This window comes from Capricornis sumatraensis, chromosome 1 (genome assembly GCF_032405125.1).
Source record: "Capricornis sumatraensis isolate serow.1 chromosome 1, serow.2, whole genome shotgun sequence".
In the NCBI taxonomy this organism is placed as follows: domain Eukaryota; kingdom Metazoa; phylum Chordata; class Mammalia; order Artiodactyla; family Bovidae; genus Capricornis; species Capricornis sumatraensis.
In genome coordinates, this window is record NC_091069.1 from 31709686 (window position 1) to 31735437 (window position 25752).

At 39.3% G+C, this 25752-nt stretch overlaps 1 protein-coding gene across 1 annotated transcript; it reads left to right on the forward strand.

The window, feature by feature from the left end:
- The first annotated feature begins 1141 nt into the window (after positions 1-1141).
- Positions 1142-25752, forward strand: FAM228B (family with sequence similarity 228 member B). Its single transcript, XM_068982336.1, has 7 exons — positions 1142-1352; positions 10117-10185; positions 12011-12202; positions 15295-15375; positions 19231-19318; positions 19413-19569; positions 25644-25752. The coding sequence occupies exons 1-7, from the start codon at positions 1194-1196 to the stop codon at positions 25750-25752; spliced, it is 855 nt and encodes a 284-aa protein (XP_068838437.1). The 5' UTR covers positions 1142-1193.

Sequence of the window (25752 nt, forward strand, 5' to 3'; positions counted from 1 at the left end):
GTTTGGGGAAGCGCGGCGCGGGCAAACCCACTGAAGTCAGCAGCCTCTCTGAAAGGAGCCTAGCGCTCCACCGAGGCCTGGCTTAAGGCGCATACGGCCGTCAACGGACGCAGGGGAAGGCGGGGCGAGAGGGCGACTAGCCCAGCTACTGGCTGTGGGAGCTGCCCATCACCGAGAAGCGGTCTAGCTCCGCCCGCAAACCAGGATCTACCCGCGGGCCCGGGCGCTGCTGCTTAACAGGTTCCCTCACACCCTGACGCGGCCGCGAGAGCGCACTTGCGCGCTGCTCAGGGACGCAGGGGTCGCCGCGTCGGAGGGGTCGTGGGGCGGGGCCGGGGGGGCGGTTCCTATCGAATCCTTGGACGCAGAACGTTCTCATCTACCAAGGCGACGGCCTCTACCTCATTGGGCCGCAGGTGCGGCGGGCTCTCCCGCCTCAGCCGACCGCTCTGGCACTGTAGGCTGTCGGGTCTGGCTCTCGTGTGATCCAGAGGAGCCGAAGGCTCTGCCAGTTTTGAAGGGAGCTGAGGTACCAGTCGCGGCCATTCAACTTTTCCGCGGCGAAGGCCGCTCGCACCTTGCTCACCGGGTAGGGGTGAAGGAGCGGGGTCGTGCGTGATGTAGGTTCTACCAGGGACAGAGGCTTTATGACAGCTTCTCAGGCACCGGCAGGCGCGGGGGTACGGGAGGGGAGGAGTTTGGGCCTCTTAGATCTTGAAGACCAGCAAATTTTGTTCAAAAGCCCTTCCTTCCCTCTCTAAGAGGCCCATCCTGTGTGTGCTTCAGAAGCCAGAAAGCTGCAGCTTTCCGGTTCCGAAAGCTGCAGTTTTGGAAAGCTGCACACGCGCCTCCTTGAGGCCAGGCTGAGAATTGCTGCACCGGCTGGGTTGGGCAATGTTGTGGGAAGCCTGGCTTCACAGGGGGCTCTGCTGGTCGGTCCAAAAGGAGCTCCTCTGCTTAAAGGAGGCAGGCTCGGAAGACATCAGCAAAAGCTTGTGGACAGACTGAAAAAAAGGGAACTGCAGTTGGAGTAATCTTCTCTGGCTAGCTTTTTTTTTTTTTTCTGGCTAGCTTTTAAAAGGCCTGTGAATACAAATGTCGCCTCTCACTTTAGGAAAAACATGATGTCTAATGTTCAGAATCCGTTTCATGTCCATCTATGGTCACAAATATTAAAGAGAAAATACACGTGAATGCTCGTTACTAAGGAAGCTAATTTTTTAGTTTTTCTAGGGAATCTGTTATTTGGGACCACAATGAAAAGTTATGAGAATGATCTGGTAACTGACAAGCTTCCCAAGCTCAAGAGCTCAAGAGAATGGCTGGAGCCACAACCACTTTCTTTTATGGAGGTATCATAGTAATGGCATTTTAAAGTTTATACTTGGGTAGTTGCATTGAAAAGTGGCTTGTGCTAAATATATTATTTTTCTGTTTTCTGTTTCATTCTGCTCTTTATTATCCTGTTGTTTCTATTAACTATTTTCTTTGCTCTTCATTTTCCAATTTCTTAAGGTGGAATAATGTCACTTGTTACATACCTTTTTAATAAAGTTACGTTTCTCCTGAAGCATTACTTTAGCTACATCACCCAAATTTATATATGTTGTAGGGGTTTTTTTTAGATTATTTTTTTTTCTACACAGCTTTATTAAGGTATACTTGATATATAATGAAATGCATATATTTAAAGCATACAGTTTGGTAAGATTTGAGCTATGTATTCAGTCCATTCTAAAGGAGATCAGTCCTGGGTGTTCTTTGGAAGGAATGATGCTAAAGCTGAAACTCCAGTACTTTGGCTACCTCATTCGAAGAGTTGACTCATTGGAAAAGGCTCTGATGCTGGGAGGGATTGGGGGCAGGAGGAGAAGGGGATGACAGAGGATGAGATGGCTGGATGGCATCGCCGACTCGATGGACGTGAGTTTGAGTAAACTCCAGGAGTTGGTGATGGACAGGGAGGCCTGGCGTGCTGCGATTCGTGGGGTTGCAAAGAGTCGGACACGACTGAGCAACTGAACTGAACTGATTAAACTGATTCATGCATGAAACCATCACCACAACTGAGACAGCAAACATATTCAATACTCCCGAAGTGTCTTCATTGTGTCCCTTTTTAAGTGCCTCCCTTTCCACTTTCTATCACTATAGTTTATTTTGTATTAAAGTTTTTTGTACAAATGTAATCTTACAGTATGTATTATTTATGTATGGCTTCTTTCACTCAGTATAATTTGTGATTCCATGTTGTTTCATGTATCAATACTTCATTCTTTTTTGTTACTACTGAATGCTATATACCCTAGTTTGTACATCCTATTGTTGCATATTTAGATTAACAGTTTTTGGCTATTACAAGTAAAGCTGTTAGAAACATTCACATACTGTCTTTGTAGGGACATATGTTTTCATTACTGTTGGGTAAATATCTAATTGTGGAATGCCTAGGTCATATGGTAAATGAAATTTAATATTTTATGAAACTGCCAAACTGTTTTCCAAAGTTATTTTATATTTCCACTAGCAGTGTATGGGAGTTCCAGTGTTTTACATCCTAGCCAGCATTTGGTTACAGTCTTTGTGTGTGTGTGTGTGTAGTCTTTAATTTGAGACATTCTAAAAAAGATGTAGAGTGGCAATTCATTGTGTTTTTAATTTGAATTTCCCTAATAATTAATGATATTGAGCATCTTTTCTTTTCATGTCTAACTTGCCATGTATGTATATATTTATTGATGAAGTGTCTGTTCAGTTATTTTGTGCATTTTTAAATTGAGCTCTTATCTTACTGTTTTTATTATTGAGATAGAATTCACATACCATAAGATTCACTACCTTAAAGTGTACACCTCAGGAGTTTTTGGCATATCCACAAGATTGTATAACCATTATCACTATCTAATTACAGAACATTTTCATCACCCCAAAAAGGAAAGTCATACCCTTTAGCAGTCACTGTCCATTCCCTTCTCCCGTGTTCTCTGGCAACTGCTAATCTGCTTTCTCTCAGATTTATCTATTTTGGACATTGTATACAAATGAAATCCTATAGTATGTTGTCCTTTGTGTGGCTACTTTCACTTACCATACTGTTTTCAAGGTTCATCCATGTTGTAGCATGTATCACTACTTCTTTCCTTTTTATGGAAAGATGATATTCCAATATATGGATGCCATCAGTCGATGGGCATTCAGATTTTTTTCTACTTTTTGACTATTATGAATAATGCTGCTATGAACATTTGTATACAAGTTTTTGTGTGAACATATGTTTTCAATTGTCTTGGGAAGTGTAACCTAGGAATGGAATTGCTTAGGTCATACGGTAATTCTGTGTTAACTTTTTGAGGAATTGCCTGCTTCCCACAGTAATTGTACTATTTTACATTCTCATCAGCAACATATGAAGGTTCCAATTTCTCTATTGTTTAGACGACCCAGATAATCATGATGATGTGATCACTAATCTAGAGCCAGACATCTTCGAATGTGAAGTCAAGTGGGCCTTAGAAAGCATCACTACGAACAAAGCTAGTGGAGGTGATGGAATTCCAGTTGAGCTCTTTCAAATCCTGAAAGATGATGCTGTGAAAGTGCTGCACTCAATATGCCAGCAAATTTGGAAAACTCAGCAGTGGCCACAGGACCCGAAAAGATCAGTTTTCATTCCAATTCCAAAGAAAGGCAATGCAAAAGAATGCTCAAACTACCGCACAATTGCACTCATCTCACATGCTGGTAAAGTAATGCTCAAAATTCTCCAAGCCAGGCTTCAGCAATACGTGAACCATGAACTCCCTGATGTTCAAGCTGGTTTTAGAAAAGGCAGAGGAACCAGAGATCAAATTGCCAACATCCGCTGGATCATGGAAAAAGCAAGAGAGTTCCAGAAAAACATCTATTTCTGCGTTATTGACTGTGCCAAAGGCTTTGACTGTGTGGATCACAATAAACTGTGGAAAATTCTGAAAGAGATAGGAATACCAGACCACCTGACCTGCCTCTTGAGAAACCTGTATGCAGGTCAAGAAGCAACAGTTAGAACTGGACATGGAACAACAGACTGGTTCCAAATAGGAAAAGGAGTACATCAAGGTTGTATATTGTCACCCTGCTTATTTAACTTCTATGCAGAGTACATCATGAGAAATGCTGGACTGGAAGAAACACAAGCTGGAGTCAAGATTGCTGGGAGAAATATCAATCACCTCAGATATGCAGATGACACCACCCTTATGGCAGAAAGTGAAGAGGAACTAAAAAGCCTCTTGATGAAAGTGAAAGAGGAGAGCAGAAAAGTTGGCCTAAAGCTCAACATTCAGAAAACGAAGATCATGGCATCCGGTCCCATCACTTCATGGGAAATAGATGGGGAAACAGTGGAAACAGTGTCAGACTTTATTTTTTTGGGCTCCAAAATCACTTCAGATGGTGACTGCAGCCATGAAATTAAAAGACGCTTGCTCCTTGGAAGAAAAGTTATGACCAACCTAGATAGCATATTCAAAAGCAGAGACTAGTTTGCCGACTAAGGTCCGTCTAGTCAAGGCTATGGTTTTTCCTGTGGTCATGTATGGATGTGAGAGTTGGACTGTGAAGAAGGCTGAGCACTGAAGAATTGATGCCTTTGAACTGTGGTGTTGGAGAAGACTCTTGAGAGTCCCTTGGACTGCAAGGAGATCCAACGAGTCCATTCTGAAGGAGATCAACCCTGGGATTTCTTTGGAAGGAATGATGCTAAAGCTGAAGCTCCAGTACTTTGGCCACCTCATGCGACGAGTTGACTCATTGGAAAAGACTGTGATGCTGGGAGGGATTGGGGGCAGGAGGAGAAGGGGGTGACCAAGGATGAGATGGCTGGATGGCATCACTGACTCGATGGACGTGAATCTGAGTGAACTCTGGGAGATGGTGATGAACAGGGAGGCCTGGTGTGCTGCGATTCATGGGGTCACAGAGTCGGATACGACTGAGCAACTGAACTGAACTGTACTTAGAGTTCACTGAACCTCTGGTATCACTGGGCATATAGTTCCCAACACATTTGGAAAACGCTCAGCCATTCCCTCTTCAAATATTTTTCTATCCCACCCCTCTCCTTTTGGGAAATAAAATTATACTTTTAATCACCTGCTTGAAAGCTGTCTCATCTATCCCATAGCCCTCTGATTACCTGCTAATTTTTTTCAGACTTTTCCCTACTGCGTTTCATTTTGGACAGCTTATGTTCTTATGAGTTTGTTTACTAATCTTTTCTTTCGGAATAGGCAATCTACTGTTAAGCTGGTCTGTGTATTTTTCATTTTAGACATTGTAGTTTTCATCCTTAAAGTTTTTAGGGGGTCTTTTAAAAACTCTTCACTGTCTCAAAATGTCTGCTGTTTCTTCTAGTTTCCTAAACTTAGTTCAGTTCAGTCGCTCAGTCGTTTCTGACTCTTTACAACCCCATGGACTGCAGCACTCCAGGCTTCCCTGTCTATCACCAACTCCCAGAGCTTGCTCAAACTCATGTCCATCGATTTGGTAATGCCATCCAACCATCTCATCCTCTGTTGTCCCACTCTCCTCCTGCCTTCAATCTTTCCCAGTATCAGGGTCTTTTCTAATGAGTCAGTTCTTTGCATGAAGTGGCCAAGTATTGGCGTTTCAGCTTCAGCATCAGTCCTTCCAATGAATATTCAGGACTGATTTCCTTTAGGTTTGACTACTTTGATCTCCTTGCAGTCCAAGGGACTCTAAGAGTCTTCTCCAACACCACAGTTCAAAAGCATCAATTCTTCGGAGCTCAGCTTTCTTTATAGTCCAGCTCTCATATCCATAGATGACTACTGGAAAAACCATAGCTTTGACTATACAGACCTTTGTCAGTAAAGTAATGTCTTTGCTTTTTAATATGCTGTCTAGGTTTGTCATAGCTTTTCTTCCAGGGAGCAACCATCTTTTAATTTCATGGTTGCAGTCACCATCTGCAGTGATTTTGGAGCCCAAGAAAATAAAGTCTGTCACTGTTTCCATTGTTTCCCCATCTATTTGCCGTGAAGTGACGCGACTGGATGCCATGATCTTCGTTTTCTGAATGTTGAGTTTTAAGCCACCTTTTTCACTCTCCTCTTTCACTTTAATCAAGAGGCTCTTTAGTTCTTCGTCACTTTCTGCCATAAGCATGGTGTCATTTGCATATCTGAGGTTATTGATATTTCTTCCTGCAATCTTGATTCCAGCTTGTGCTTCATCCAGTTGGGCATTTTGCATGATGTACTCTGCATATAAGTTAAATAAGTAAGGTGACAATAGGCTTGATGTATTCCTTTCCTAGTTTGAAACCAGTTGGTTCCAATTTGGAGCCAACCTTTTCCAATTTTGAACTTACGAACTATTTTAATGTCTTGGTCTAATAATTATATTGTCTGTGTCATTTCTGAGGTAGTTTTTATGTATTTTTAAAAATTTTTATTTATTTTAAAAGTTTTATTTACTTATTTATTTTTGGCTTCCCTGAGTCCTTGTTGCTCTACTGGGACTTTTTCTAGTTGCAGCAAGTGGAGGCTACTTTTAGTTGTGGTGCATGGGTTTCTTACTGTGGTGGCTTCTCTTGTTGCAGAGCATGGTCTCTAGGGCCTGTGGGCTTTAGTAGTTGTGGCCTACAGGCTTAGTTGCCCTGCAGCAGTGGAATGTTTCCACACCAGGGATCAAACTTGTGTCCCCCGCATTGCAAGACAGACTCTCAATCACTGGGCCACTGGGGAAGCCCTCTGGGGTAGTTTTGATTGATTCTTCTTTTCATTATTAGTCAAATTTTTCTGCTTCTTTGTATGCTTGGTGATTTTTTAAATTGGATACCAGGCATTGTGAATTTTTTTTGAGTGCTGGATATTTTTTATTTTCAATAAATGCTCTTAGCTTTGTTCTGGGATGCAGTTAAGTTACTCAGACACAGTCTTTTTTTTTTTTTAATGTCTTGCCACCAAGCTTTGTCAGGTAGAACTGTAGTGGCATTTTGTATGTGGCTAGTTTTAACTCTATGCTTTGCATACCATAAAGTTTTTCACTCTGGCTGATTGTTAAGAGGAATAACTCTTGGGGTTTGTGACCTGTAGGGATTGTTTCCCTAATCCTTTCAGGTACTTCTTTGCACAGTGTTTCTTTGAGAGAAGTTTCCCCACGTGCATACAGTGGTCAGGGCTTCCCTGGTGGCCCAGAAGATAAAGAATTCGCCTGCAATGTGGGAGACCTGGGTTCAGTCCCTGGGTTGGGAAGATCCCCTGGAGGAGGGCAAGGCAACCCACTACAGTCTTCTTGCCTGGAGAATCCCATGGACAGAGGAACCTGGGGGGTTACAGTCCATGAGGTCGCAGAGTCAGACATGACTGAGCGACTAAGCACAGCACAGCAGCACAGCACAGCATTCACCTGAAGTCTCAAGGGGGACACTCTACAGATCTAATCGTCTGCAGATCCCCCAGACTCTCTGTGTGACTTTCTTCCCTCTGGTACTGTGCTCTATGAACTGTAGCCTTCCCAGACTTCCAACGCCCTTCCTCGTTTCAGTCACTTCCTCCTCTCTGCACCAGTCTGGAAATTCTCTCCAGGCACTAATGAGCTATTTTAAGATTTACCTTGTTTTCTGTATCTCAGAGGCCACTGTCCTTCATAGCCTGATATCCAGTGTCTTTCACTACATTTTTTAAGGTTCCCTACTATTCTGTCTGAAAGTAGTGGTTTTCATCCCAGCCATTATTTATTTAGAATTTCAGTTATCAACTTGTCCAACCTTTTGCTGTTGTCTCATAACTCACTGCAACTTCATTCATTTTCCAGTCTTCCTTCTTTCTGTTTTTCAGACTGGATGAATTCTAATGATTTGAATTCAAGTTCACTGACTCTTTTAAAGTCATCTTCAATCTGCTATTAAGCCATTTAAGTTTTTTTTTAAATTTAAGAACAATATTTTTCACTTGTTTATTTTTCATTCTTTTTCTGCTGACATTTTTCTATTCATTATGAGCATATTTTCCTTTAACTTTTTAAACATAGCTATAATAGTTGACCTAGAATCCTTATCTGCTCATTTCAACATATGGGCCATCTCAGAGTTGATTTCCATAAGATTGTATTTCTTTTTGAAGTATGGGTCACATTTTGCTGTTTAGTGATTTTGAACATTATGAACGCTATATTGCAAAGGGTCTGGAATCTGTCATGTTCCTCTGATTAATATTGAACTTTTGTTTAGCAGACAGTTTACTTGGCTGAAAATGAACTCTAGACTTTGTTTCTCCTGCAGTTGGCAGCAAATTAAATCACTGTTTAGTTTTTTTTAGCTTTAGCTGGGCTGCATGGAGTTTTTATTGTGTGCATATGTAGTTCAAGGGTCTACTAGAGATTTGGTCTGCAGAATTTGTGGCATTCCGTCTATGGCTTTCTCCTTTCAGGCATTTCTCCTTTCACTTTCTTGCTGCTATGGTTGCCCTGAACTCTGTCTTCTAATTCTGGAATCTGTAAAACTGTATATCTTTATCTGCATTTGAGCCACCTCCTTTAGCTATGATTGATGCCTGCTGTTAGACAAAAGTCCATAAAAAACTGAAAACTTTTCCAGTGCTATTCTGATTTTCCAAGTGTTGACTTCCCTTTAGTTTCTTCCTGCTCTGGCTTGGTCTTCAGTGTCTTCAGGTGACTGTTTTAATATATTGGTACTCATCTTGGTTTTGAGAACAGTAGATTTGCTAGAAATAGCAACTCTGTGAGGCAGAAAGGACAAAAAAAATGAATTTGGAGTTAGATACATGAATTTTGGGCTCAGTGCAGGATTTTCTAGGCTTCTGGTTGTTGCTTACCTCTGATGAGCCTTAATTTCCTTGTGTGTTAATGGGGAAGGTTAGTTCTTAGATTTTAAGATTTTATTCATCTGTTGTGGAAAATTTCAGGGATTTCCCTGGTGGCTCAGTTGGTAAAGAGCCTGTCTACAATGCAGGAGAACTGGGTTTGATCCCTAGGTCGGGAAGATCCCCTGGAGAAGGAAATGGCAACCTACTCCAGTATTCTTACCTGGAGAATTCCATGGACAGAGGAGCCTGGTGGGCTACAGTCCATGGGGTCACAAAGAGTTGGACACGACTGAGTGACTAACTAACTTTCTGGAAAACACAGGTAGTGGAACTGAAGACAACTAATTCTAATGACAGTTCATTTGAGAATATTTTTTGTGTGTAATTATGAGAAGATTTCAAAGGTAACCCCAAATGTCTCCCACCTTGGGACTCTTTTATTATTAATCACTTTTTCCATTGCAGAAATATTATAGCTTAAAATTTGCTCTTTTTAGCCATTAGTAGCTGTATAATTTGGTATCCACATGTATGTTAGATATCAGCCTCTTGCATTTTCTGGCGGATGTTTAATTGAGAAAGAGTTGTTATGAAAATGGAAAAACTTGATTTTATGAACTACTTCCAGAAGATTGTGTTAGCTTAAAATATTGAGAATGTGGCTTGTTCATAAAAAGTATCAATATTTGATAGCTACAATGACTAGGGTTGTTGTTTATTTGCTAAGTTGTGTCCAACTCTTTTGTGACCACGTGGACTACAGCCTGCAAGGCTCCTCTGTCCATGAGATTTTCCAGGAGAGAATACTGGCCATTTCCTTCTCCAGGGGAATCTTCCCAACCCAGGGATTGAACTCATCTCCTGCACTACAGGCAGATTCTTTGCCACTGAGCCACCAGGGAAGCCCATAAATGACTAAGTGTAACCAAATAAAATTCATTAATGAGTAAATGAATTCCATTAGAGGCCTGATTGTATCATTTTATAAGATGTGAAAAAAGATGGGTACCATGTGACTTCGGGCAAGTCATTTGACCATGTTGGGAATCCAAATGTCTGTGATCTGAGTTATTTTTTTTTCCCTAAAGTAAAATGTAGCTGAGAGTGGAAAGATTCAAATACTCTTTAAAAAGTACTTGATGATATGATTTCAGGTAAAAAAAATTGGGATTTACAGAGAACTTCCCAGGGATATATAGGACACATAAAATATTATTAATCTAGGTAGTATTAATAATTTAATTTTTTAATACTTGATTTTCAAAATTTTATTCTATCATTTTAGGTATTAGCTAAGGAAGATGTTGATGCAGCTATTCAATCAATATTATATAGAGAAAACTATATAATCAAGGTAAGAATTGGCTACAAAATATGTCTCAGTTAAAAATTAAATTTTGTTTTTCTATTTTATATGTAGTGCCATGTCATTACAAAAATTTTAGGAACTATAGAAAATAATGGAAACACTCCTTAGCCTTTAGGATTGACCTTAAAAGAGCTCTGAGGTTGCTTTAATTTACTTCTTCGCTTTCTATACTTTGTGGGGATTCTTTTATAGATACCTTATAAGAGTTTCCTCCTATTCACTTGTTTCTTCATTTTAGTGGGACTTCTAGGAATCCCTGTCTATTTTTAAGAGCTGTTATTGGAACACACTGACAAATTATTACTCAGGAATACCTACGTAAGAACAAGGCTTTAACTGTAGCAGGATGGGCTTAATTATAAGACAAGATGAATGTCCATGTGATGTGTACTAAACTCTGGAGTGGGCAGCCTATTTTTGTTTTTAAGAATTTTCTTTGGAGTTGTTTAAAAAGGAAAGGAATTATTCACTGAGAATGGTAGAGATGTGCTATGACCTGAAGTTAGGGAGGGATATTACCTGGAAAAGGTCTCAGGGTTTTTAGTACTTTATTTTTTTCATTTTAAATTTCATGTTGTTGATCCTAGTAATCACATGATTTCATTTGCTAGATGAAAGGTATATGAGAAGTTTTGCTGAGGATGATTTAGTTTTATAGCCTGATTTAGGCATTTTCTTTGCAGGCTACTTGCCATTTGTACCAGGTTGTGCTACAGTTCAGCCTTTTCACTCTTGTCTTTTTTTTCCTGGCCACACCGAGCAGCTTATGGGATCTTAGTTCCCTGCCCAGGGACTGGACATGTGCCCCACTAAAGTAGAAGTACAGAGTCTTAACCGCTGGATGGCCAGGGCAGTCAAAAATAACTCTGTTCTTTAAGATCTATCCCAAGTGTCTACCAATTTGGAAATCTTTTAAAAATTTTATTGGGACTCTCATGATGGCCCAGTGGTTAAGACTCCATACTCTCAATGCAGGGGACATGGGCTTTATCCCTGGATGGGGAACTAGCTAAGATCCTGCATGCTGCACAGTGTGACCAAAGGAAGAAAAAAGTTGATTATTTTTCTACTGTGGTAAAATACATATAACATAAAATTTGCTTTTTAAACCATTTTTGAATGTATAATTCAGTGACATTAATTACATTGATATGTTGTACAACTGTCACCATTATCTATTTCTAAAACTTTTTCATCACCCCAAAGAAAACTTTGTACTTGTTAAGCAGTAACTCCCCATCCCTTCTTTTGCAAGCCTCTTGTGACCTCTGGTTTCTGTCTCTTTTTGAGTTTGCCTAATCTAGTTATTTGATATAAGTGGAATCCTAAAATATTTGTCCTTTTGTGTCTGGCATATTTCAGTTAGTATATTGTTTTTAAGGTTCATCTGTGTTGTAGCATGTGTCAGAATTTCCCTCCTTATACTTGTATAATATTCCATTATGTGTATATATCACATTTTGTTTATACTTTCATCTGTTGATGGACACTGAAGTTATTGCCACCTCTTGGCTACTGTAATGACGCAGTGAACACTGAGCCCCATATATCTCTTGCTACATTGTCCCTCCTCCCATTGTTTCGTAGATCTGTTTTATAGTCTGTCTTCCAGGGACAGCAGGTATATTATCTAATTTATTCATGTATTCTTTGTTTCCAGTATTGTGTGTGTCACGCATTAGAAGCCAACGTAGTGATTTAATTAATGGGTGCTTTTGTGGATTATTCTTATGAATATAAATTAAATTTAAATTTTGGAACAAGAAAACATTAAGATAATATATTTGTCTTTCCTATCACTGTTTACTAGGAATTAGATAAGTGTTTAAAACATCATGACTTCCTAAATGCAAGAAGAAAAGAGATATTGTATAAAAGATGGGTTGATCATGTGGCAGATCCTCTCCAGAAAAAAATTATAGAAAAAGTCACTTCATATAAGAAGATTAAAAAAAGGAGACAAGAAGAATTAGATGGTTTTTTAAAATATGTAAATAAAAAGGTACCAAGGATTCATTTGTTATTTTTTTCAGTTGCTCAAAAACTATAATTATCTTTTTTTATTTATAACTATCCAAACAGCCTAATCTTGCCAACTCTGTTTATGCATAATCTATACTCTATCATAGCATACATTATTCTTAAATCCAGGGCATGTGGAAAGGATGGAGGTAAAGGGTTAGAGCTGTATTTAAATGTGAACATTAGAATCATTTTTCTTTTTTTTTCTGTATGTAATTGTTAATTTTATATATCAGTTTTAAAAATTTGGAGTCTAGGTTCAAGATATGTGGGTTTTTTTTTTTTATTCTGGAGCTTGATTATTTACAAAATATAAAATATTTTGTAATATTTTGGTATATAAAATATTTCTGTTTTTCTGGCATTTTAAAGAGATCTGAGATGTTTGACTTGTATCTAAAAACAAATTCCTAAATCTTTTAGTGTTCTAATACCTTTTATTAAAAGGTATTAAAAAGGTTCTAATACCTTCTAATACCTTTTATTAAATACCTTTTATAAAAAAGAGGTGGTAATAATTTTTTATTATTTATAAAAATCTTGCAAATTTTAATTAGATTCTATCACTATGATATTTATTACTTAAATACATTATTTATTACAGTTATATAATTATACATTATAATGTATATTTATATTATATGATTATTTTACATTATTACATTATTTACATATTATTTTACATTACATCAGCAGTGGCCATAGGACTGGAAAAGGTCAGTTTTCATTCCAATCCCAAAAAAGGCAGGCATAGAAAAAATAAGATGCAAAATTCAGAATCATACAATTACTTACAGAAAGTTTTTAATTTAAGACCAAGTTTACTGGCTTCTGATCAAGTATACTTTTCCCAACATCCTGGGTTCATTCCCTGCTTGAAGACTAGATAAAGAACAGCTAGACAGGGATCAAGACCATCCCCATGGAAAAGAAATGCAAAAAAGCAGAATGGCTCTCTGGGGAGGCCTTACAAATAGTTGTGAAAAGAAGAGAAGTGAAAAGCAAAGGAGAAAAGGAAAGATATAAGCATCTGAATGCAGAGTTACAAAGAATAGCAAGAATAGATAAGAAAGCCTTCTTCAGCGATCATTGCAAAGAAATAGAGGAAAACAACAGAATGGGAAAGACTAGAGATCGCTTCAAGAAAATTAGAGATGCCAAGGGAACATTTCATGCAAAGATGGGCTCGATAAAGGACAGAAATGGTATGGACCTAACAGAAGCAGAAGATATTAAGAAGAGGTGGCAAGAATACACAGAAGAACTGTACAAAAAAGATCTTCACGACCCAGATAATCATGATGGTGTGATCACTAATCTAGAGCCAGACATCTTCGAATGTGAAGTCAAGTGGGTCTTAGAAAGCATCACTACGAACAAAGCTAGTGGAGGTGATGGAATTCCAGTTGAGCTGTTTCAAATCCTGAAAGATGATGCTGTGAAAGTGCTGCACTCAATATGCCAGCAAATTTGGAAAACTCAGCAGTGGCCACAGGACTGGAAAAGGTCAGTTTTCATTCCAATTCCAAAGAAAGGCAATGCAAAAGAATGCTCAAACTACCGCACAATTGCACTCATCTCACATGCTAGTAAAGTAATGCTCAAAATTCTCCAAGCCAGGCTTCAGCAATACGTGAACCGTGGACTTCCAGATGTTCAAGCTGGTTTTAGAAAAGGCAGAGGAACCAGAGATCAAATTGCCAACATCCGCTGGATCATGGAAAAAGCAAGAGAGTTCCAGAAAAACATCTATTTCTGCTTTATTGACTATGCCAAAGCCTTTAACTGTGTGGATCACAATAAACTGTGGAAAATTCTGAAAGAGATGGGAATACCAGACCATCTAACCTGCCTCTTGAGAAACCTGTATGCAGGTCAAGAAGCAACAGTTAGAACTGGACATGGAACAACAGACTGGTTCCAAACAGCAAAAGAAGTACGTCAAGGCTGTATATTGTCACCCTGCTTATTTAACTTCTATGCAGAGTACATCATGAGAAATGCTGGACTGGAAGAAACACAAGCTGGAATCAAGATTGCTGGGAGAAATATCAATCACCTCAGATATGCAGATGACACCACCCTTATGGCAGAAAGTGAAGAGGAGCTAAAAAGCCTCTTGATGAAAGTGAAAGAGGAGAGCGAAAAAGTTGGCTTAAAGCTCAACATTCAGAAAACGAAGATCATGGCATCTGTTCCCATCACTTCATGGGAAATAGATGGGGAAACAGTGTCAGACTTTATCTTTTTGGGCTCCAAAATCACTGCAGATGGTGACTGCAGCCATGAAATTAAAAGACACTTGCTCCTTGGAAGAAAAGTTATGACCAACCTAGATAGTATATTCAAAAGCAAACTTTGCCGACTAAGGTCCGTCTAGTCAAGGCTATGGTTTTTCCTGTGGTCATGTATGGATGTGAGAGTTGGACTGTGAAGAAGGCTGAGCGCCGAAGAATTGATGCCTTTGAACTGTGGTGTTGGAGAAGACTCTTGAGAGTCCCTTGGACTGCAAGGAGATCCAACCAGTCCATTCTGAAGGAGATCAGCCCTGGGATTTCTTTGGAAGGAATGATGCTAAAGCTGAAACTCCAGTACTTTGGCCACCTCATGTGAAGAGTTGACTCATTGGAAAAGACTGATGCTGGGAGAGATTGGGGGCAGGAGGAGAAGGGGACGACCGAGGATGAGACGGCTGGATGACATCACGGACTCGATGGACGTGAGTCTGAGTGAACTCTGGGAGATGGTGATGAACAGGGAGGCCTGGCGTGCTACGATTCATGGGGTCGCAAAGAGGTGGACACAACTGAGCGACTGAACTGAACTGAACTGAACACATTCTCTAGGATTGAAAGTGAAAGTGATTTATATTACATTATATTTACATTGTAATGTATAATTATACATTATTATTACTTAGATAAATCCAGTTTGGTCTTCCCATTCCATTTGCATTTGTCATTGATATCATTGTAAAGCATAACAGTGGAACTCTGTATTTGACTCTTGAGTCTTGTTATGTTCAAAATTAATCGTGCACCTCTTATTCTTATGTGTGGTTCCTTCTTATAGGGAAATGCATTTATAGAGCATTATGATCCGAAAGAGTATGATCCTTTTTACGTGAACAAAGAGGACCCGAATTTTCTGAAGGTAGATTTCTAATTTTAACTTTGGTGTTATGTGGTTTATGTTTTGGAACAGTCTTAATATGTAAGTAGTCCTTCAGTGATTCCCTATGAATGCTGTAACATCTTAATCATGTCCCATCTCCACAGCTTTGACTATATGGAAGTTTGTCAGCAAAGTGATGTCTCTGCTTTTTAATATGCTGTCTAGGTTTGCCACAGCTTTTCTTCTAAGAAGCAAGCGTCTTAATTTCATGACTGCAGTCACCATCTTCAGTGATTTTGGAGCCCAAGAAAATAAAATCTGTCATTGTTTCTACCTTTTCCCCATGTGTTTGCTATGAAGTGATGGGACTGGATGCCATGACCTTAGTTTTTTTCTATGTTGAGTTTTTAGCCAGCTTTTTCACTTTCCTCTTTCACCCTCATCAAGAGGCTCTTTAGTTCCTCTTCACTTTCTGCCATTAGAGTGGTATCGTCTGCATATCTAAGGTTATTGATATTTCTCCTGGCAGTCTTGATTCCAGCTAGTGATTCATCCAGCCTGGCATTTCTGCATCAGTTCAGTTCAGTTCAGTCGCTCAGTTGTGTACAACTCTTTGCGACTCCATGGACCACAGCATGCCAGGCCTCCCTGTCCATCACCAACTCCTGGAGTCTACTCAAACTCATCTCCATTGAGTAGGTGATGCCATCTAAACATCTCATCCTCTGTCGTCCCCTTCTCTTCCTGCCCCCAATCCCTCCCAGCATCAGGGTCTTTTCCAATGAGTCAACTCTTCGCATGAGGTAACCAAAGTATTGGCATTTCAGCTTCAGCATCAGTCCTTCCAGTGAACACCCAGGACTGATCTCCTTTAGGATGGACTGGTTGGATCTCCTTGCAGTCCAAGGGACTCTCAAGAGTCTTTTCCAGCACCACAGTTCAAAAGAATCAATTCTTTGGCATTCAGCTTTCTTTATAGTCCAACTGTCACATCCATACATGACTACTGGAAAAACCTTGATGAGATAGACCTTTTTTGGTAAAGTAATGTCTCTGCCTTTTAATATGCTGTCTAGGTTGGTCATAACAGAAGTTAAATAAACAAGGTGACAATATATAGCCTTGTACTCCTTTTCCAATTTTGAACCAGTCCATTGTTCCATGTCCAGTTCTAACTGTTGCTTCTTGACCCACATACAGGTTTCTCGGGAGATAGGTTAGGCAGTCTGGTATTGCCATCTCTAAGAATTTTCCAGTTTGTTGTGATCCACACAGTCAAAGGCATTAGCGTAGTCAATGAAGCAGAAGTAGATGTTTTCCTAGAATTCCCTTGCTTTCTCTGTGATCCAGCAAATGTTGGCAATTTGATCTCTGGTTCCTCTGCCTTTTCTAAACCCTGCTTGTACATCTGGAAGTTCTTGGTACATGTACCACTGAAGCGTAGCTTGAAGGATTTTGAGCATAACCTTACTCACATATGAAATGAGCACAATTGTGTAGTAGTTTGTACCTTCTTTGATACTTCTCTTCTTTGGGATTGGAATGAAAACTAACCTTTTCCAGTCCTGTGGCCCCTGCTGAGTTTTCCAAATTTGCTAACACATTGAATGCAACACTTTAACAGCATTATCTTTTAGGATTTGAAATAGCTCAACTGGAATTCCATCACCTCCACTAGACTTGACTGTAGTAATCTTCCTAAGGCCCACTTGACTTCACACTCTAGGATGTCAGGCTCTAGGTGAGTGGCCACACCATCATGGTTATCTGGGTCATTAAGACCTTTTTTTGTAGAGTTCTGTGTATTCTTGCCACCTCTTTTTAATCTCTTCTTCTGTTAGATCTTTACCATTTCTTTTCTTTATCATGCCCAATCTTGCATGAAATGTTCCTTTGATATCTCCAGTTTTCTTGAAGAGATCTCTAGCCTTTCCCATTCTGTTGTTTTCCTCTACTTCTTTGCACTGTCCATTTAAGTAAGGCTTTTTATCTCTCCTTGCTATTCTCTGGAACTCTGCATTCAGTTGGGTATATCTTTCCCTTTCTCCCTTGCCTTCCACTTTTCTTCTTTGCTCAGCTATTTGTAAAGCCTCCTCAGACAACCACTTCCTATTTTTGCATTCCAATCCCCTATGATGAAAAGGACATCTTTTTTTTGGTGTTAGTTCTATAAGGTCTTATAGATCTTCATAGAACCAATCAACTTCAGCTTCTTTGACATCAGTGGTTGGGGCATAGACTTGGATTACTGTGATGTTGAATGGCTTGCCTTGGAGACGAACTGAAATCATTCTGTCATTTTTGAGATTGCACCCAAGCATTCCTTTTTGGACTCTTTTGTTGACTGTGAGAGCTACTCCATTTCTTCTAAGGGATTCTTGCTGACAATAGTAGATATAATGGTCATCTGAATTAAGTTTCCCATTGATTTCTAAGATGTAGATATTCACTCTTGTCATCTCCTGCTTGACCACATCCAATTTACTTTGATTCCTCAGACCTAACATTCCAGGTTCCTATGCAATATTGTTCTTTACAGCATCGGACTTTACTTTCACCACCAGACAGATCTGCAACCCAGCGTTGTTTCCACTTTGGCCCACCTGTTTCATTCTTTCTGGAGCTATTAGTAATTACCCTCTGTTCTTCCCTAGTAGCATATTGGACACCTTCCAACCATGGGGGCTTATCTTCTGGTGTCATATCTTTTTGCCTTTTCACACTGTTCATGGGGTTCTTGTTGCAAGAATACTGCTGTGGTTTGCCATTCCCTCCTCCAGTGGACCACATTTTGTCAGAACTCTCCACTATGACTGGTCCATCTTAGGTGGCCCTGCACAGCATGGCTCATAGCTTCACTGAGTTATGCAAGCCCCTTCGCCACAACAAGGCTGTGATCTGTCCAGAAGTTTGCACAGCTGTCAGTACCAGAGTACAAGTGTGTTTCTAAACTCATACACAATTTTGCTATATCATCTTTTTTTTTTTTAATATTCCCTGCTAATCCCAAACTCCTAATTTATCCCTCCTCACCTCAGATCTTGGCCTTTTTAATACTCTGTGTGATGAAATGGGAAGTATGCAAAGAATACTTCTGTGTATTGAAATGCACTATGATTGTTTAAATTATAAGCTGAACTGGCTGATTTTGTTTTTCATGGAATACTTTTACTTATAGACTTTGGTTATTAAGTCTTGGATATTTTGCAGACATTTTCTAGAAAATTACTGAAGTGAGTCTACCGCTTTAAGGGAAACAACTGATGGTATTTGTTGCCAGTAATAAAATGTGAGCTTTCAAAAATTTGAATTTTTGAAAAATCATACTATCATCAGTGTGATAGTGTCCCAGTACTCAAAGACTTTACTGATACATTGGTAATGATATTAATAAATGTGATTATTATATAATGAAATGTATTAACATTTGGAAGTCCTCATATAAACTCAGTGATCTAATTTTTTCTAAACCACCAATTAATGTTATGGATAAAAGGTCCATTCAGAGTTCAAGATAGGTCAATGAATTTTAATGTAGCAAAGTTTGAATAACTCATTGATATGGTTTCAGATTCCACATCATCACTAACCTTTAAGAAACCGCCACCTGTTGATTTTGGGTGTAATATCTAAAAGAATATCCACAATAATCTGAAAAGGCTATTAAAACAAGAGCTTACCATGCTTCTTTGGCTGGAAAGCCTTGCTTGGAGGTGTGTTGGAGTGCCCTCATCTCTTTGTAATGTGTTACATACATAAATATAATAATTAGAATGCCATTTGTTTGTAGATACTGTAATCTTGATTCTTCTGGCATAAGAACCATACATGGATGCCTAGAATAGACCAAAAAAGACCTGCAACCCAGTCCTCAAAGAACTGTTTTTCTTACAGGTTACCATCCCACCATTTCGTGACCCTTTGAAAAAGGCACAATATGACAAAGATGATGGGAAAAGAATTCTTCTTCAGTGTGAGACTGGTACTTAGTTTCTAATTGTTATGTGGTTTCATAACCTAAGAGCAATGGCAGTTGCATTTAAGAGTGCTAATTTTAGGTTTTAATTGTCCTACAGGCAAAATATATACAATGAAAGAATTTAAAGAGGTTGAGAAGGCCAAACTGCATTCCAGATTCCCAGGAATTTCTAATTCAAGGCATTTAATGACTCCAAATGAGTGGATTAGACTGCCTCCAAACTACATAGAAAGTGAATTTTGTAAAAGGAGCAGGTAATGATTAATATAGTAGAAATTAAGGAACCTTTTAGAATTTGAAGACTTTTTCTTAACACAGTGATATAAATTTTGTCATAATTATGATTTCTTTAAAATATTTTTCTTTTTTAAAAATTTTTATTGAAATATATTTGACTTACAATATTGTGTTAGTTTCAGGTATACAGGAAAGTGGATCATTTACACATATACATATGTTCACTTTTTTTAGATTCTTTTCCCATATAGGCCATTACAGAGTATTCAGTAGAATTTCCTGTGCCATATAGTAGGTTCTTATTAGTTACCTGTTTTATATATATAGTAGTGAGCTACTGAACTGAACTGAATGAACTGAGTGTGTATATGTCAATCCCAGTTTTCCAGTATATCCCTCTCCCCTTTATCCCCTGGTAGCCATATGTTTGTTTTCTACATCTATGACTCTACTTCTTTTTAATTTTAAAATGTATTTATGGCTGCACTGGGTCTTTGTTGCTGCACACGAGCTTTCTCTAGCTGCAGTGTGCTTCTCATTGCAGTGGCTTCTCTTGTTGCAGAGCACAGGCTCTAGGGCTTCAGTAACTGTGATGCATGGGCTTAATTGCCCCATGGCATGTGGAATCTTCCTGGACCAGGGATCAAACCCATGTCCCCTGAACTGGCAGGCAGATTCATAACCAGTGGACCACTAGGAAAGTCCAGTAATTTCTTTGGCTATATTTTCCTGTTTACTAATTCTTTTTTCACTGTGTGGAATATTAAAATTTTAATTTCTTAAAATTTTCTCCCTCCCACCCCATACACTTGTTCATTCCTAATGGGCTCTTACTGTTTTACCTTGGTGATTTGATTATTTGTTTCTTTAAACATTTTATACATTGCTATTCTGCATTCTATATTTGATAATCCCAAATTCTGTATTTCTTGAGGATGCTGAATCTTTTCCCTCGCTGACTCTCAATTATAATGGTTTGCTTTCTCATATGCTTAGTGAATTTTATTTTTGAGTTAATTTTATCTTGGGTGTCCTATTGGCCTAAATGGAGGAAACTTCTATACAGAGGATTTGCTTCTGTTTCTTCCTTTGCTGGTAGCTGAGATGCTATCAACCTGGGCCTGGTTCAGTTCACTTCAGTTCAGTTCAGTCGCTCAGTCGTTTCCGACTCTTTGCAACCCCATGAATCGCAGCACGCCAGGCCTCCCTGTCCATCACCATCTCCCGGAGTTCACTCAAACTCACGTCCATTGAGTCAGTGATGCCATCCAGCCATCTCATCCTCTGTCGTCCCCTTCTCCTCCTGCCCCCAATCCCTCCCAGCATCAGAGTCTTTTCCAATGAGTTGACTCTTCGCATGAGGTGGCCAAAGTACTGGAGTTTCAGCTTTAGCATCATTCCTCCTAAAAAACACCGAAGGCTGATCTCCTTTAGAATGGACTGGTTGGATCTCCTTGCAGTCCAAGGTACTCTTAAGAGTCTTCTCCAACACCACAGGTCAAAGGCATCAATTCTTCAGTGCTCAGCTTTCTTCACAGTCCAACTCTCGCATCCATACATGACCACTGGAAAAACCAAAGCCTTGACTAAACGGACATTTGTTGGCAAAGTAATGTCTCTGCTTTTCAATATGCTATCTAGGTTGGTCATAACTTTTCTTCCAAGGAGTAAGCGTCTTTTAATTTTCATGGCTGCAGTCACCATCTGCAGTGATTTTGGAGCCCAAAAAGATAAAGTCTGACACTGTTTCCACTGTTTCCCCATCTATTTCCCATGAAGTGATGGGAACAGATGCCATGGTCTTCGTTTTCTGAATGTTGAGCTTTAAGCCAACTTTTTCGCTCTCCTCTTTCACTTTCATCAAGAGGCTTTTTAGTTCCTCTTCACTTTCTGCCATAAGGGTGGTGTCATCTGCATATCTGAGGTTATTGGTATTTCTCCCGGCAATCTTGATTCCAGCTTGTGCTTCTTCAGCCCAGCATTTCTCATGATATACTCTGCATAGAAGTTAAATAAGCAGGGTGACAATATACAGCCTTGACGTACTTCTTTTGCTGTTTGGAACCAGTCTGTTGTTCCATGTCCAGTTCTAACTGTTGCTTCCTGACCTGCATACAGGTTACTCAAGAGGCATGTCAGGTGGTCTGGTATTCCCATCTCTTTCAGAGTTTTCCACAGTTGATTGTGATCCACACGGTCAAAGGCTTTGGCATAGTCAATAAAGCAGAAATAGATGTTTTTCTGGAACTCTCTTGCTTTTTTGATGATTCAGTGGATGTTGGCAATTTGATCTCTGGTTCCTCTACCTTTTCTAAAACCAGCTTGAACATCTGGAAGTTCATGGTTCACTTATTGCTGAAGCCTGGCTTGGAGAATTTTGAGCATTACTTTACCAGCATGTGAGATGAATGCAATTGTGCGGTAGTTTGAGCGTTCTTTTGCATTGCCTTTCTTTGGGATTGGAATGAAAACTGACCTTTTCCAGTCCTATGGCCACTGCTGAGTTTTCCAAATTTGCTGGCATATTGAGTGCAGCACTTTCACAGCATCATCTTTCAGGATTTGAAACAGCTCAACTGGAATTCCATCACCTCCACTAGCTTTGTTCGTAGTGATGCTTTCTAAGACCCACTTGACTTCACATTCCAGGACGTCTGGCTCTAGGTGAGTTATCATACCATTGTGATTATCTGGGTCGTGAAGATCTTTTTTGTATAGTTCTTCTGTGTATTCTTGCCACCTCTTAATATCTTCTGCTTCTGTTAGGTCCATACCATTTCTGTCCTTTATTGAGCCCATCTTTGCATGAAATGTTCCCTTGGCATCTCTAATTTTCTTGAAGAGATCTCTAGTCTTTCCCATTCTGTTGTTTTCCTCTATTTCTTTGCAATGATCGCTGAAGAAGGCTTTCTTATCTCTTTTTGCTATTCTTTGGGACTCTGCATTCAGATGCTTATATCTTTCCTTTTCTCCTTTGCTTTTCACTTCTCTTCTTTTCACAGCTATTTGTGAGGCCTCCCCAGACAGCTATTTTGCTTTTTTGCTTTTCTTTTCCATGGGGATGGTCTTGATCTCTGTCTCCTGTACAATGTCACGAACCTCATTCCACAGTTCATCAGGCACTCTATCTATCAGATCTAGTCCCTTAAATCTATTTAGCTCTTGTCAAAGGTCTTGGCTCAGTGTGGCGTCTCTCAAGCGTAGTGTCCCCACCTTACAGCTGGCCCAGACAGGGCTCAGTATTCCGTTAGCTCTGTTGTTTCCATCTGTCCTCAGGGGTCATTATCTGTTATTCCACGTGCCCCTGCTGCCCAGCATTGTGGCCCTAGCTTCCCATACCTCTAGCCTGTGCTACATTTGTGTGTGAATGTGTGTGTTTCTTCAAGACCCTTCTTTTTCTTGTGAGACTAGTGACACCTCAAAGGGTACATTTTATCCAAGGTCTAGTTGTTTACAGTAAGTAGATTCCCTCAAAGCAGTGAATTTCAAATTGTGAATTTCAAAATATACAGTGATGGTCTGTAAAGAGTTTCCAAGGTATACATAGACATGGGCAATTTTAAGAGACTCAGCTTCCAGATTCATAAGTCTATAGGTACTCTTCCCAAAAGTTGATCTGCCTGAGAACAAGCCTGCATCTATATTACTTCTTATCCCACGTTTTAAAAGAAAAACATACTTCTCAACCTTTGTGTAAAAATTTTAAGATACAGAATGAAGGAACAAATAAAAATAGTGGCTTTTTAGAGACTTTAATGATGAAGCAGGAAAACTTAACCCACAGGCCTTTCATATATATTTTATTTTTCTTTAAGTAATTCATTGATTTAAAGGCATGCTATAAAACCAGGATACTTGGTCTGTGTTGAGTTGCTTTGAATTTGGATGGTTGAAGCTATATAATTTAGTGATGCTTCTTTTAAAGTATAACTGAAATGTTTTCTGGTACAGCCAGAATTTCAAAACATATTAGCTATAATTCTCTTATAACAGCTTTATGTGATTGATTTAGGTTTGGTGTGCCTTATTCAATATGGTGGTTAAAATCTATTTTATCAAATAATATCTTAAAATTTTCATTGCTAGTAAGGCCCACACTCATTTTATCCTAATGAATATTTGATTTTTAAGGGACAGTTGATATTTTTAAAATCTGTTAACAGGAAACAAACTTATTTAAACTTACAATGAAAATTTGTAGATGTCACCTTTAAAATATCCAAGGGGTTACGTGGCTTTTCAAAACTCTTTTAGGAATGCATAAACAAAACTGCTTAAAGATCACTGCTTTAGAGCAAGCTCCTAGTCAGCCATTATTATATATATTTTTGTTCCTATATATATATGTCTATATACACATACATGTGCTGTAAATTCCTTGTGGATAGTAATTGAGTGACCCAAAATCAGTGTTTGTTTCATAGACTAATGAAGTAATGTTTGGATATGGTGAACGGGGAAGAGGGGAGCTCAAGGAAGACTCTGATGTATAAAATAGGCCACTGGGAGGATGGAGGTGCTATCAGCATAAGATGGAACATAGGAGGAGCAGATTCAGAAGTGCAGTTGATGAATTTAGTTTTGTTTATTCTGAGTTTTATATACTTGTGGTCCTTTCAGGTAAAGATGTATTACAGATTGTTGGAAAAGTGAGACTACAGCTCAAAAGAGAAGGGGATTAGAGGCTGGATTACTAAAAGAGTTGTTCACTTTGGAATGAGAATAAAAGGATTAGAATGGATTAGATAGGCTGAGGAGAAAATACAGGGAAAAAGAAAAATACTGAGATGAAAGGCTGTGCAATAAAATTTGGGAGATGGGAAGAAAAGGAGACAGAAGAAGCAGTCTGTGGTTTGCCACAGACGTCAGGAGAGGAAAAAGTGACAAGAAGGATCACTCTATGCCAGATACTCTGGGGTGAGGCGAACTGAGAGGAAGCCATGGGATTTGTTGACTAAGGACATTCCTACCCATACTCTTAGTTTGCTCTGAGCAAAAGCAGAGGTAGTTGAGAAGGTCTTATCCAATAATACCCTTCTCATCCAGCCTTTTCATTATCATTTGGTTCCCTTAGTATTTACTCTTATCTCAAGTTCTTCTCCAGGATAGCCTTGCCTAAAAAAGTTCCTGGGGACAAATGAGCCACTGCATTAGCCCTTCTCAGACATATTAACACAGGAAACCCTTTTGTGAGTAATGCTTTATTACTAATCTAGATTACTAGATGTTTGCTGTACCAATTTCTTTTACTCAAAACATTTCAAAGTCCACATTCTCTAGGAAGGTTCATTCTGATAAAGTCAGCATCAGACTGCTCCTTTCCATTAATTCTTTGTGTGGCTATTTGGAAGCCGGGGGTACTGGGTATGTTAGTTGGGATACTGGCTCTTGATTCTAGACAACTGAATCTCCCCCTCCCCCAGAAAAGGATTCATTCATTGAGGATTTCTGCCATTCACAAAATCATTGGGAAGTTGTAAGAAACAGGGCTCAAATTTCAGAAATAACTCCCCAAATCACAGTGTAGAACTGACTGACCAAGGGATATGTTGTTTCTGCTGTGGTCAGGAAATGGCAGAAGCAGGAAGCTGCTGCTCCAGTTGTTGGCCCAGAACCCCACCAGCTCTGCTGTAATCTGTGCCAGAAGTGGATGCTCCTCACAGGGCTGGTATCATCCTTCCAACCAGTCTTGAGTTGGGGCAACATGGGAGGGTTCTAAGTCACCTGCCTGCCACCGTATGGCAAGGAGACTGAGAAATGGGGTGTTTGAGTTCTTTCTTAGGAAAAGCATTTTACATTTATGCTTGTAAATGACACAATCTCTGTAACTTCTTTTTACACTTAGAGTATAAGCTCTAGGATATAAAGAGTACTTTAAACTTTGTCTACCTGATTCTAGGTCCTCAGTAAATAGTAAACCAATCTCTATCATAGTTTCAGGAACTCTTAAATACCCAAGAATGCACACCAGTTTGAAATAATGGTATTTTGGACAGTATACATAGTGGTCAATATATAACAATAATTTCTCTATAAATGCAAGCTAGTATTGTTTTCTGAATATCCTCTCACACAAGTTATCTTGTTAAAGGTTAAAAATAAAAGTGAATTTTAATGAAAGCAGTTTTGACTTGAGACCCTCGGCAAGAACTCCTCATCTGGAATTCCAAAAAGAAGATAAAGCAGTTATTTATAAGTAA